We start from the raw sequence: 13,295 nt of genomic DNA, 5'->3' as shown, positions 1-13,295 counted from the left end.
ATGCACCAGTTCAGTTCAGTCACTCAGTCGTGTCCGACTCTGCGACCCCATGAATCGCAGCACGTCAGGCCTCCCTGTCCATCACCAACTCCCGGAGTTCACCCAAACTCATGTTGATTGAGTCAGTGATGCCATCCAGCCCTCTCATCCTCTGCCGTCCCCTTCTCCTCCTGCCCCCAATCCCTCCCAGCATCAGAGTCTTTTCCAATGAGTCAACTCTTCACATGAGGTGGCCAAAGTACTGGAGTTTCAGCGTTAACATCAGTCCTTCCAAAGAACACCCAGGACTGATCTCCTTTAGGATGGACTGGTTGGATCTCCTTGCAGTCCAAGGGACTCTCAAGAGTCTTCTCCAACACCACAGTTCAAAAGCATCAATTCTTTGGCACTCAGCTTTCTTCACAGTCCAACTCTCACATCCATACATGACTACCGGAAAAACCATAGCCTTGACTAGATGGACCTTTGTTGGCAAAGTAATGTCTCTGCTTTGAATATGCTATCTAGGTTGGTCATAACTTTTCTTCCAAGGAGTAAGTGTCTTTTAATTTCATGGCTGCAATCACCATCTGCAGTGATTTTTGAGCCCCCAAAAATAAAGTCTGACACTGTTTCCACTGTTTCCCCATCTATTTCCCAGGACATAATAGGACCAGATGCCATGATCTTCGTTTTCTGAATGTTGAGCTTTAAGCCAACTTTTTCACTCTCTTCTTTCACTTTCATCAAGAGGCTTTTTAGTTCTTCTTCACTTTCTGCCATAAGGGTGGTGTCATCTGCATATCTGAGCATAGAACTACATAAACAGTTCGTATAACCCTGACATAGGTGAGATAACTCACCCAAGGCTACATGGATTTAGGTGGCAGAAAGGAAGTCAAATCCACGTGTAACTCTTTTCTTTCCACTGACATTTGAGTTTTCTTTTCTTTGCACTGTGTTTTAAGTTCTGCAATAAGTGTGGATCAGCTTAATTTTTTTTCACTTTGAATATATGACTCTATAAAATACAAATGACTGTTACCCACAGACAACTCTCAACCTCTGCTGTATGTTTTTCCTGTGGATGTTAATTCCAAAATGTTTGAAAGCATTTTTAACTACAGGATATGGATTATAACCTATTAATATTTATCATGCTCTATGTCTACTGTAACCAAGTTTACCATCAAGGGGGAAATTATGCTTACTTTTTTTCTATAACTAGATAATGCCTTAGAATTGTTTTTGAATCATGCAAAAAAAATAAACTCATCCTTTATTGTGAAGACATACGTATACTCATGCAATTTTTCAATAATCAGAAGCTCCCTTGAGATCCCCAAAGTGAGCAGAGAAGTGTACTGGGTAGTGCAAATTACCCTCCTAACTGGAAGTCACTCTTCTTTTGGGAGGTGGGAATGAAAATGGGCATACCATTTTATTTGCTCAAGATTATTTACTATTTGTGAAACAAGGTTAATTTATGCATAAGTTAACATAATTTATGACTTTATACATAAGTTAACATAGTTTATACGTAAGTTAATTTATACACAAGTTAAACATGGGGCTTCCCAGGTGGCACTAGAGGTGAAGAACCCACCTGCCAATGCAGGAGGCATAAGAGACTGGAGTTCAATCCCTAGGTCACGAAGATCCTCTGGAGGAGGGCGTGGCAATCCACTCCAGTATTCCTGCCTGGAGAATTCCATGGATAGAGGAGACTTGGGGGCTACAGTCCATAGGGCTGCAAAGAGTTGAACACAACTGAAGCGACTCAGCAGGCACACAGACCCCAAACATTCTACTAACACCACAGCTAAGCAGTACAGTATCAAAATGACTAAACCTTAAGCAACTACTAATTAGAGTAAAAAAAATCTAAAGGCAAGATTCAAAAAACTTATAAAGCAGAAGGGCAATAAACTTCTGATGGCAGTAAGCTTAGTTTACAGCACTTTCTTGTCCTTATTCTGTCAGCTGTATGTAACTCCTTGAAGTAGGCTCTGTAAATGTGTTCCAACTTCTCCTCATTAAATGATACAGTCAGAGGCCTTGCCTTATTCCTATTATTGCATTTAGCAGACCTATTATTTTGATATATTGGACTTTTAAAATAGTACACTTGATGCTAGAATATCGCCTTCATCAGTTTATTCTTTTCAATTATTGGTTGAGATTTATACTACGGTTTGTGTTTTTAAAACACTAAACACTAGATTTATGTAAAGCGTCTGTCTACAATGCAGGAGACCAGGGTTCGCTCCCTGGGTTGGGAAGATCTCCTGGAGAAGGAAATGGCAGCCCACTCCAGTATTCTTGCCTGGAAAATCCCATGGACGGCGGAGCCTGGTAGGCTACCATCCATGGGGTCGCAAAGAGTCGGACACGACTGAGCGACTTCACTTCACTTAGTTGCTACATGCTTTTTAAAAAACTAATTTCTCTAAATCACATACAACTGGCTGTTTTCCATACTACAAACACTATTTTGGTTTATATCAATGATGTCTGGAGATTTTAAATCTAAGTAGAGATTTATTTTTCATTCAAAAGTCACTTCTTTGCCAACCCTTTCCTCACACCTCTAAAATCTAGGAAATGTGCCAAGATTTTCATAAAACATATTTACTTATTCTTTGAATGTTCTTGGAGGGAGATTAAAGCACAGAAAAATAAAAGCAGATGAATAGGACTTGTGGGCTAAAAGATATATTTGATTCATTTTGTTGTCAGTTATAAGAAGGAAAGAGAGAAAAAGAAAGAAGGAAAGAAGACAGGCTCAAAAATTTGAGGCAATGAGCTCAGTTTCCTAAAACTATGCTTTAGTCAATGACATCTAACTAACTCTTCAATTAACTCCTTTGTCTTAACATGTACATAAATATTACCCTGTTTTGTATTTCATGGGGGGCAATAAAGTAATTTTCTAAAAACAATATTTCTAATGCTAATATTGGGATTTTATCAAGATGAGATCTATTGGAAGTTATAGTTTGTTATATGTCTAGCTGAATGATCATTGGTTCATTCAAAGTACAGAAGGTACTACGTTTTCTCCCCAAAGGCCCAATTAAAAAAATATTTGGTCACCAAATTTCTTCAGTTCAGGCATCATGGAGAATATTCACAGACATTTGGAAATGTTTGGATCTTGGTAGAAAGCTGCCCACTGGGTTATATAAGTAAAAAAAAAAAAAAAATTTGACATGTACACACTGCTATACTGAAAATATATAACCAACAAGGGCCTACTATATAGCACAGGGAACTCTGCCAAATATTATGAAAAACCTAAATGCAAAGAGAATTTGAAAAAAGAATATATACATGTATAACTGAATCACTCTGCTATACAATTGAAACTAACACAATGTTGTCAATCAATTATAATCCAATATGAAAAAAGGTTTAAAAAGGTTATCAATTAATTGAGACAAAATGAGAAGAATCAATATGTGTAAGAGAAAATGATTTGGGGGAGGGTCAAAAATTCCAAAATGTTTATTTTCCTCTCAGAATGTATAAAGTGATTTCAAATGGCAAATTATTATACCTTAGGGGGCACACATGGAGGAGGAAAAAGTAATTAAAAACCAGTGTAATAAAATTAGTTTCCATTTCAAGCACCTGATATATACAGTGTGTTTTCAGGATATGGCTAGTACTCACAAGCATACCTTTTATAAATCTAAGGACACCTAAAATGAAAGAGGTGAAATGAATTTTCTAAGATACGTCAAAAGTCTCTGTGTCTTAGTTTCCTTACCTATAAAATGGAGCAACTACAGCAACTACTTTATTGGGTTATTATAGAATTAAACGGAATTTGTATACCTTGCTCTGACTAGTGAAAGCACTGGGTATTTCTCCACCAAGGCCACTCAGTAGGGAGCTGGGGTTCCTTTCTCCCAATGCCCCAGCCTCTTTCTGCTACACTACCCATCCTCCGAGCGTAAGGAATGGAAGCCCAATAGCTCCTGAGGACATTTAGAAACTTCAAATATTTTAACAGGGTCCTAATATTTAAAGGTCAAATAGTAAATTATGAGCTGCCACTTGGAATTCTAATTATAATATAGAGTATTTCTTGCCCTGAAGCATTAGTGAGAACAAACTCCTGCTTTCAGCAGTGGCTGGGGACACTGGTTCTATGATGGTTTACTCTATAATAAGGCATCATCATTAAAGGATTCGGGCTTCCCGGATAGCCCAGTTGGTAAAGAATCCATCTGCAATGCAGGAGACCCTGGTTCGGTTCCTGGGTCGGGACGATCCCCTGGAGAAGGGATAGACTACCCACTAGTATTCTTGGGCTTCCTTGGTGGCTCAGCTGGTAAAGAATCTGCCTGCAACGAGGGAGACCTGGGTTCGATCCCTGGGTTGGGAAGATACCCTGGTGAAGGGAAAGGCTACCCACTCCAGTCATCTGGCCTGGAGAATTCCATGGACTGTATGGTCCATATGGTTGCAAACAGTTGGATACGACTGAATGACTTTCATACACCATTAAAGGACTCAAGTGAAAAATTACCATTCCATAGCAGAAGGTGCTAAATTTTATAAAATATAATATTTAAATCATCATTTAAAGACACTCCATGAACCAGAGAGCCCCATGAAATACAGAATACAGTAAACCAAACTTACCAGTATGTATTGTGTGTGTATGTATGTGTGTGTTAGTTGCTCAGTCCTATCTGACTCTGCAATGCTATGGACTGTAGCCCACTAAGCTTCTCTGTCCATGGGATTCTCCAGGCAAGAACACTGGAGTGGGTAGCCATTCTCTTCTCCAGGTTATCTTCCAAACCCAGGGATCAAACCTGGGTGTGTCTCTTGCATTACAGGCAGATTCCTTACCACCTGAGCCAACAGGGAAGCTCATGTATGCCATGACTGTAGGGTAAATCAGATCAGAAGACCACAGAATAATATTAACACAGACTCAACTACAAAAAAGGTCAAAGGAAATTCTTACGGAGTCTAAGGTAGTTACAGACAAAATTACTAATATAGAATTATCAAAACTTACTAATATATAATATATAGAGGAACAGAAAGTAAAATGAGATGGGTGGTCTAGTTTTCCTCATAATTTTACAGACAAGTGTATTTTGTGGATTTGAAAGCACACTTTGTCCCGTTTTGATGACATCAGGACAGAGAACAATGGAAGGGAAGCTACAGCTGAGGACACAGGGCTAGTGACACAATTGCTATGAGGTGTGCATATGCAAACTCGGATGCCATTCCTGGTAGGACAATTGCAGAGACTCTAGCCTACATTTCCGCTAACAAACCATTTAATCACCATTTGAAGAAAGAATGAGACACTGTCTGGAAACCTTCTGCAGACAAGTAAGATCAAGATAGTACCACCATCTAAACTCACATTAAGAGAAGGGCTTAGATGAAATCCAGAGATGACAGAGGCTCTCAGACAGACTCCGTCAGCCATCCTCCTGCCGACCAGGACAGTGTGAAGACAGACCTGAGTCCAAACGTGACTCAGAAGAGTCCGCCTAGAAAAACACTGAAGGATGACCTCATGCTTCCTTTGCTTTACTTTTACAGCTGTGTGTGTCTGAGTGATAAAGCATAAATATCTATGTATAAAGAAGTCTAAGATAGCTCTGCCGATAAGCTAAACAGAAAAATCTTAATGAAAAAGCTGTATGGTGTACTAGTTGAACATTTCTTCTCTTTCAGTGGCACTTACTAGTGGCCTTACCCTCTACAGCACCTTAGACTTGCAGTATATTTCACCCCTTCTTCACCTTGTCTCCTGACCCCTCTAACACGCCGTCTTTTAAGATAAACATTCTCTCATCCATCTGCCCTCTCCTGCTTCTTAATGTAAGGCCCTTATAACAGAGGAGCCTGGCAGGCTACAGTCTATGGGGTCACAAGAATCAGACACAACTGAACGGCTAAGCACACATTTGGTCTCATAATAATTTAAGCCTATACAACGTAAATAAAGGTTAAGGAGCTCAGTCATGCCTGACTCTCTGCGACCCCATGGACCACAGCCTGCTGGGCTCCTGTGTCCATAGAATTTTTCAGGCCAGAATACTGGAGTGAGTATTACTCACTCCGTTTCCTCTTCCAGGGGATCGTCTCAACCCAGGGATGGAACCTGTGCCTCTTGCATCTCCTGCACCGGCAGGCAGGTTCTTAACCACTGTGCCACCTGGGAAGCCCCACTATTTGTGTAGGATCTACACTGTTTGTGTAGATCTTCGCATCTTCTCTAGTAACACAGCATACACTAGCATTCACGTGACAAGTACATTCATCAGAGTTTGATTAACTTTAATTGCAAGAATAGATTTATATTTTATTAACTGCAGGAATAGGTGATATCCTTCTCACAATCCATGTTAGGAAAATATAACCAAAGGAAAATCATAATTCCAACAGTGTGGCAATTTGGTACTTTCAGATGCCTTCACAAATTATATTTGATATATTTCTGCAGAAGAAAACTTAAATGAGCATGTAAATTTTTATTTTATAAAATATTTGCATTTATAGTTTTATACAAAAGGAAACAGGAAACTCAGAGGACTTGAACAATAAACCCCCAGCTCAAGGTGAACTTCTGATAAGGAGAAATTTGGTTTCTTGGGTCCTGGAGTGAAAGGCATGTATGCGTGCAACTGCTCAGTCATGTCCGACTCTCTGTGACCCCATGGACTATAGCTTTCAAGACTCCTCTGCCCATGGGATTCTCCAAGCAAGAATATAGGAGTGGGTAGCCATTTCCTTCTCCAGGGGATCTTTCTGACTCAGGGACTGAACCTGGGTCTCCTGATACAATCTGTGCTACTAGGGAAGCCCCAGTGAAAGGCATGCTCTCCTTCAAACACAACGGCCATCAAGTCTCTCCTTCAAACACAACGGCCATCAAGTTCCTGCAAGTTCCCTGAGACCAGAAATGGCCTGGTAGAACCAACTGACACAACTTGAGTTCAGTTTCCTTATGCCTATGAGCAAGTTCACTTGGCTCTTCATTCATTCAACAATATTACTGAACACCTACAACGTACTAGAAATGCACCAGAACTACATAAGGATCAGTCATAAGCAGGGAACAACTCTAGTGGGGGTGAACCAGATGTGCTCACAGCCTTGGGAAGGTCACAGTCAAAAACAGACCACGCTGCTCGGTGACTTTCTTCTAAAGGACATGATGTTAAGCACAGATACCATCTGTTTCCCAGACCTTTCACAGGGTGTGTTTAGGCAACGCTGTCCAGTGGACATGTTTGGAGACCTGAGAGCAGCAAAGGGGTGAAAGGAAATGGTTAGACAGCTACTCACCAGAAAAACCAAGACTAGACTGCAATCAGGGCTTCTGATTTACAGGTCAGGATTTAGAAAAAAGACTAAATGTATATTCTTCACTCAAAAAGGCTATTTTTACAAATGCTAGTATGTAGATTCATTAATTTCCAAAATGAAGTTGAAGTTGAATTGATGGAGCTCGGCAGATATACAAGAATGCACACTGAATATATACAATCCATGATTGGTGTTCATTACTCAACCAAAAGACAGATGAGATTCCACAGATATCCTGTTAATGGTACGTGGATGTAATAAAGTGGAGAAAGTGGGCCAAAAAAGTGTCCATAATTATATGAAGGCACTCTGTCAGAGTAACTCTAGGGTCAGGGAGGGAGGGAAGTAAGCTTTTCACTAAAATTGTTCAAGATTCCTCTTTTAAATTAGGAAATCCTCAATGGGACAGCATATGACCTGCAATGAAACTAAAAGGTATTCATTTTCCGGATTCAGTTGACAGACTTTAAAGGCTGCCTTAGGCGAAGTGATTTTACTAATAACATAAACCATCTTATTTTCTATTAAATCCTCCTTACTTGGGATCACTACTGCATGCTCGTAGGGGAAACATTTTTTTAAAAATACATTTTGCAGCTGCTCACCAACATTATTGACTTTTCTAAATAATGCTCAACAGATCAAGGAAGATTTGAAGCATGAGATTTTAAAGCTGAAAGATTAGGTTTTCATACCATAATGCTGGCCCCCGCAGAACCCAGGGGCTGGTTGGAGCTTTAGTTTATGAACAAAAGCATGTCTTGAAAACCTTTGAAACTAAGTTGAAATTAAAGCCAGTCTACAAAGATAGATCTTTTTTTTTTTTTAAGATGCCACAGATCCCTGTAGGTATCTTTCTAGGACCTGACATCAGACAAAAAGCCAGGATTAGAGGATCTGGGAAAACCTCAACTGTCTATTGCCAGTCCAGTGTCATGGTGGGCTTTTCACACACTCCAGGCTCCAGTGTGTCTTAACTACACAATTTCTGAATCTGTTTAGGTCTTCCTCAGGTCCTTTTTCATTTTTAAAAATCAGAAATCTGCGTATTTATTCTGCATCTTCCCGGTTTTAAATTTACTTTCCTCTCATCTTGTATTCAGTGTGAATAAAAACAGCTATTCATTATCATCAAAACATACCACATGATACCATATATAGAGAACCCAAAACACTATTTCAAAACTTCTTTGAATTAATGTTGGGGGATGCTTATCATGTGCTAATTAGTGTGCTAAGCATTTACAATAATTATTCCATTTGTTCAAAGGTCCTGAAGGCAGAAAGTGGTAAGGCTGGAATTTAAATGTTTAGGTCTCATGACCCCCAAGATGCTGATTATTTATAGTTGAATCACATCAACCTGTGTGTGATGGAGTTTCAGGGACTCTGGGAGCCACAGCAGGATCTGTGGGAGGAACTCCACAAATGACACCCCACTGACCCCCTAATATATCCCAGCACTCTCCCTCCCACTCTGGGGGCCACAATAACTGGAAAAGAATTGCATGCTATTTATCACCCTCAAAAGTACTTTTTTAATCAGAAGAGAGGTGGGGAGAGAAGGGAGAAGCCACAACACACATATACATAACCATCACACAAAAGCCTCCAAGCAAACATCATTAAGGATTTATTTGAATTTTGCATGCAGTGTGGGGAGCCAGGCTTTCTCCTTTCTTCTGTGTTAGCACTCTGATTTCCCATGCTAACCATAATGCTCCAGTATCGTAAACATTTATATATCATCCATTTAAATAACGCCCATACTAGGTCCCATTCATTGAAATGTAAATGATCACAAAAGAGCCAAGGCGGGAATCGCAGTGAAAGCTGTAACATTTATTGAACAGAGGACATATGTTTGCAGATCACAGCGTTGCATGAGCATACATTCCAGGATTCATAGCATGGTTCCAGTTCAGCTTTCTCACACAGTCCCTTTTTCAAACGGTAACTGAAAGGAAAAAGGTGTCAACTGCAATTACATACACAAAACCACAGGGCAACTTTCATTTAGAATGCATCTCTGCTCTACTACCTAGATGGACACAAGGTGCTTTTTCAGGCCCGTGCTCACATTTTTGTATGATTAGAACTTTTCGAAGAACAATGCTTTCATAACCCACAGGGTATCCGAGAATACTGGCCACCTTATCAAGCTGAGCAACAACTTCAATGAACAGCAGAATTTCTAACATTTGTCTTAATCAATATCCCACTTTGCCTTCAAGATACTCAATACAGCATCTCAGTTTTTGGAATAACAAAGGAAAATTCATCTGACAAAGGGCATGGTACAGAATATATCTATAAAAGGTATTTCTCATCAACATTAAATAGCCAACTTCTTTCCTTTTGTTCTAGTGGAAGAAATTCTGGCCAAATTGTAAAAAAAAAAAAAACAAAACAAAACAAAAAACCCACCAAGCTCTTGAAGTAGTCTTTAACCTGCATAACCTGCAATTTTCCTCTAAACATTATCTTTAAATAATAACAATAAAAAATAAAGTTTAATTTCTAGGAATTTAAACAATTTAAAAGAAAATCTCTATTTTGATCAGTTAAAAAAAGATTGTTCATTTTTCTGAACTACTGTTCTTTTTTCTTTCCTTTTATGGAAATATCTAAAATAGTGATCATGAAATAGAAAATGATTATATTTTATCTCCTTAAGAGATTAATAACAGAAAGCTGAAGAGGATTTTTGAATCAAAGAATCTGATAGTGTAAAACATCTGATATAGGAATGCTTCATTGATTACCATGTGGACTATTAATAAGAATAAAATTAGGAAATCTAAAAGAGAAAGCCTAGCTGATTCACTTTGCTCTGAACAACTAATTTTGTTTAATTTAATACACCATCTATGATCTATGATGGCTTTCTTCTAAGCACAAGTTGTCAGCTGATCTAAGAATTCCCTATTACTCCATCCTTGGTCTGAATGGAGATCTGGCCATTTTTAAGGTGAAGCTCTTGCTTATGTCTTGCATATGTATCTGGATATAATCTTCTTCTTTATTTTGAAATTCAGAAATCCTCTGCCTGTCTGAACGTGATATTTTAACACATACTTAAATATTACATGTAAATATTAATCATTTTGTCCAAGAACTAAACTTTCTTTGACCTTCTTTTTGTTACTGCTCAGTGCTCATGCAAAGACCTTTTTATAACACCCAGACTCTTCACTGAGAACAAATCAGACAGGCTCATCTGTTTGCTGGCAGGTGCATCCCAGGCATACCACATCTGGTTTTTCTTCATCTAGAAAAGAGTTTGCTGATCCACCATCATGTGCTTCGTGTCTTGGCTGGATTCATCTCAGAAAAGGCTATGGGGGAATGCCCACGTGTACTCCTAATTTGTAAATCACAGTCATAAAATGAGAGGAAAATGCACATTTGCCCTCACTAATTTGCAGAGAAAATTTATAAGTCTAGAGCTGTTTTAAAAAGAGGTAAATTAAAGAGTTCCTTTATATGTGACTATTTCCCCAGACTTGAAAAACACTGACCTTAGTCATTGGTTCATTGTTTTTGAAAATCAGTCTTTTCATTCTATCAATAAACACTTCTTCAACCCTACTATGAGCAGGTACTGAAACCCTGTTTTATCCTTCCTAAAAGAAAGCAAGGATTTCCCAGGTGCCACAGTGGTAAAAAAAAAAAAAAATCTGCCTGCAATGCAAGAGATGTGGGTTAAATCCCTGGGTGGGGAAGACCATCTGGAGAAAGAAATGCCAACCCACTCCAGTATTCTTGGCAGGGAAATCCCATGGACAGAGGAGCCTGGTGGGCTACCAGCCATGGGGCTGAAAAGAGTCAGACAAGACTGAGCAACTAAGCACACACACAAACACACACACAAAAGAAAGCAAAGGGCCTTATTCAGTGGGTTGACAGCCACAAGGACATGTCAATTTATGCTTGAGTGGTCTAGCTAGTTTTAAGGTAATCTCTTCTATATAAAAGGAAAAAAAGAAGGCAAGAGAGTGAGGCACTGTACACCTACTATATGTCAAACACCATGAACTGTGTGGGTTTGTTGCAGAACTCTTAAGCCTCCTAAGAACTAAGAAAGGGTATTTATTCTTCCTATTTTATGGACAAGGATAAAAAGTCTTTGATGAGTTCAGTAATTGTTCAAGATCATTTCCCATGCTATAGTCTCAGCTTGTCTTCTTTTTTAAAAAATGTTTATTGCACTGTTTGCAGATGACATGATCCTCTACATAGAAAACCCTAAAGACTCCACCAGAAAGTTACTGGAGCTAATCAATGAATATAGTAAAGTTACAGGATATAAAATCAACACACAGAAATCCCTTGCATTCCTATACACTAATAATGAGAAAATAGAAAGAGAAATTAAGGAAACAATTCCATTCACCATTGCAATGAAAAGAATAAAATACTTAGGAATATATCTGCTTAAAGAAACTAAAGAACTATATATAGAAAACTATAAAGCACTGGTGAAAGAAATCAAAGAAGACACTAATAGATGGAGAAATATACCATGTTCATGGACTGGAAGAATCAATATAGTGAAAATGAGTATACTACCCAAAGCAATCTACAGATTCAATGCAATCCCTATCAAGCTATCAGCGGTATTTTTCACAGAGCTAGAACAAATAATTTCACAATTTGTATGGAAATACAAAAAACCTCGAATAGCCTAGGCAATCTTGAGAAAGAAGAATGGAACTGGAGGAATCAACTTGCCTGACTTCAGGCTCTACTACAAAGCCACAGTCATCAAGACAGTATGGTACTGGCACAAAGACAGAAATATAGATCAATGGAACACAATAGAAAGCCCAGAGATAAATCCACACACCTATGGACACCTTATCTTCAACAAAGGAGGCAAGAATATACAATGGAGTAAAGACAATCTCTTTAACAAGTGGTGCTGGGAAAATTGGTCAATCACTTGTAAAAGAATGAAACTAGAACACTTTCTAACACCATTCACAAAAGTAAACTCAAAACGGATTAAAGATCTAAATGTAAGACCAGAAACTATAAAACTCCTAGAGGAGAACATAGGCAAAACACTCTGAGACATAAATCACAGCAGGATCCTCTATGACCCACCTCCCAGAATACTGGAAATAAAAGCAAAAATAAACAAATGGGACCTAATTAAAATTAAAAGCTTCTGCACAACAAAGGAAACTCTAAGCAAGGTGAAAAGACAGCCTTCAGAATGGGAGAAAATAATAGCAAATGAAGCAACTGACAAACAACTAATCTCAAAAATATACAAGCAACTCCTGCAGCTCAATTCCAGAAAAATAAACGACCCAATCAAAAAATGGGCCAAAGAACTAAATAGACATTTCTCCAAAGAAGACATACGGATGGCTAACAAACACATGAAAAGATGCTCAACATCACTCATTATCAGAGAAACGCAAATCAAAACCACAATGAGGTACCACTTCACGCCAGTCAGAATGGCTGCTATCCAAAAGTCTACAAGCAATAAATGCTGGAGAGGATGTGGAGAAAAGGGAACCCTCTTACACTGTTGGTGGGAATGCAAACTAGTACAGCCACTATGGAGAACAGTAGGGAGATTCCTTAAAAAACTGGAAATAGAACTGCCTTATGACCCAGCAATCCCACTGCTGGGCATCCACACTGAGGAAACCAGAAGTGAAAGGGACATGTGTACTCAATGTTCATTGCAACACTGTTTATAATAGCCAGGACATGGAAGCAACCTAGATGTCCATCAGCAGATGAATGGATAAAAAAGCTGTGGTACATATACACAATGGAGTATTACTCAGCCATTATAAAGAATACATTTGAATCAGTTCTAATGAGGTAGGTGAAACTGGAGCATATTATACAGAGTGAAGTAAGCCAGAAAGAAAAACACCAATAAAGTATACTAACGCATATATATGGAATTTAGAAAGATGGTAATGACAACCTTATAT

The 13,295-nt window shown here is 38.7% G+C and overlaps 1 protein-coding gene across 3 annotated transcripts in view; it reads right to left on the bottom strand.

The window, feature by feature from the left end:
- The window catches only part of SAMD5 (sterile alpha motif domain containing 5), a 708,715-nt gene that overhangs the window by 630,612 nt on the left and 64,808 nt on the right, over positions 1 to 13,295 (bottom strand). For 2 of the 3 annotated variants that reach the window (XM_069598650.1, XM_069598653.1), the window contains one exon: positions 9,154 to 9,289. The exons of the other annotated variant lie outside the window; for it this stretch is intronic. Coding sequence is in view for 1 of the 2 variants with exons in the window: in XM_069598653.1 (XP_069454754.1) it covers positions 9,263 to 9,289 (27 nt within the window). In the remaining variant the exon portion in view is untranslated. Of the gene's footprint in view, positions 1 to 9,153; positions 9,290 to 13,295 lie in introns of those variants that run through there. 3 annotated transcript variants of the gene reach the window in all.

Source organism: Ovis canadensis, chromosome 8, assembly GCF_042477335.2.
Source record: "Ovis canadensis isolate MfBH-ARS-UI-01 breed Bighorn chromosome 8, ARS-UI_OviCan_v2, whole genome shotgun sequence".
NCBI lineage: Eukaryota > Metazoa > Chordata > Mammalia > Artiodactyla > Bovidae > Ovis > Ovis canadensis.
Note: the sequence above shows the minus strand (reverse complement) of the source record. Positions and strands in the feature narration are given on the sequence as shown.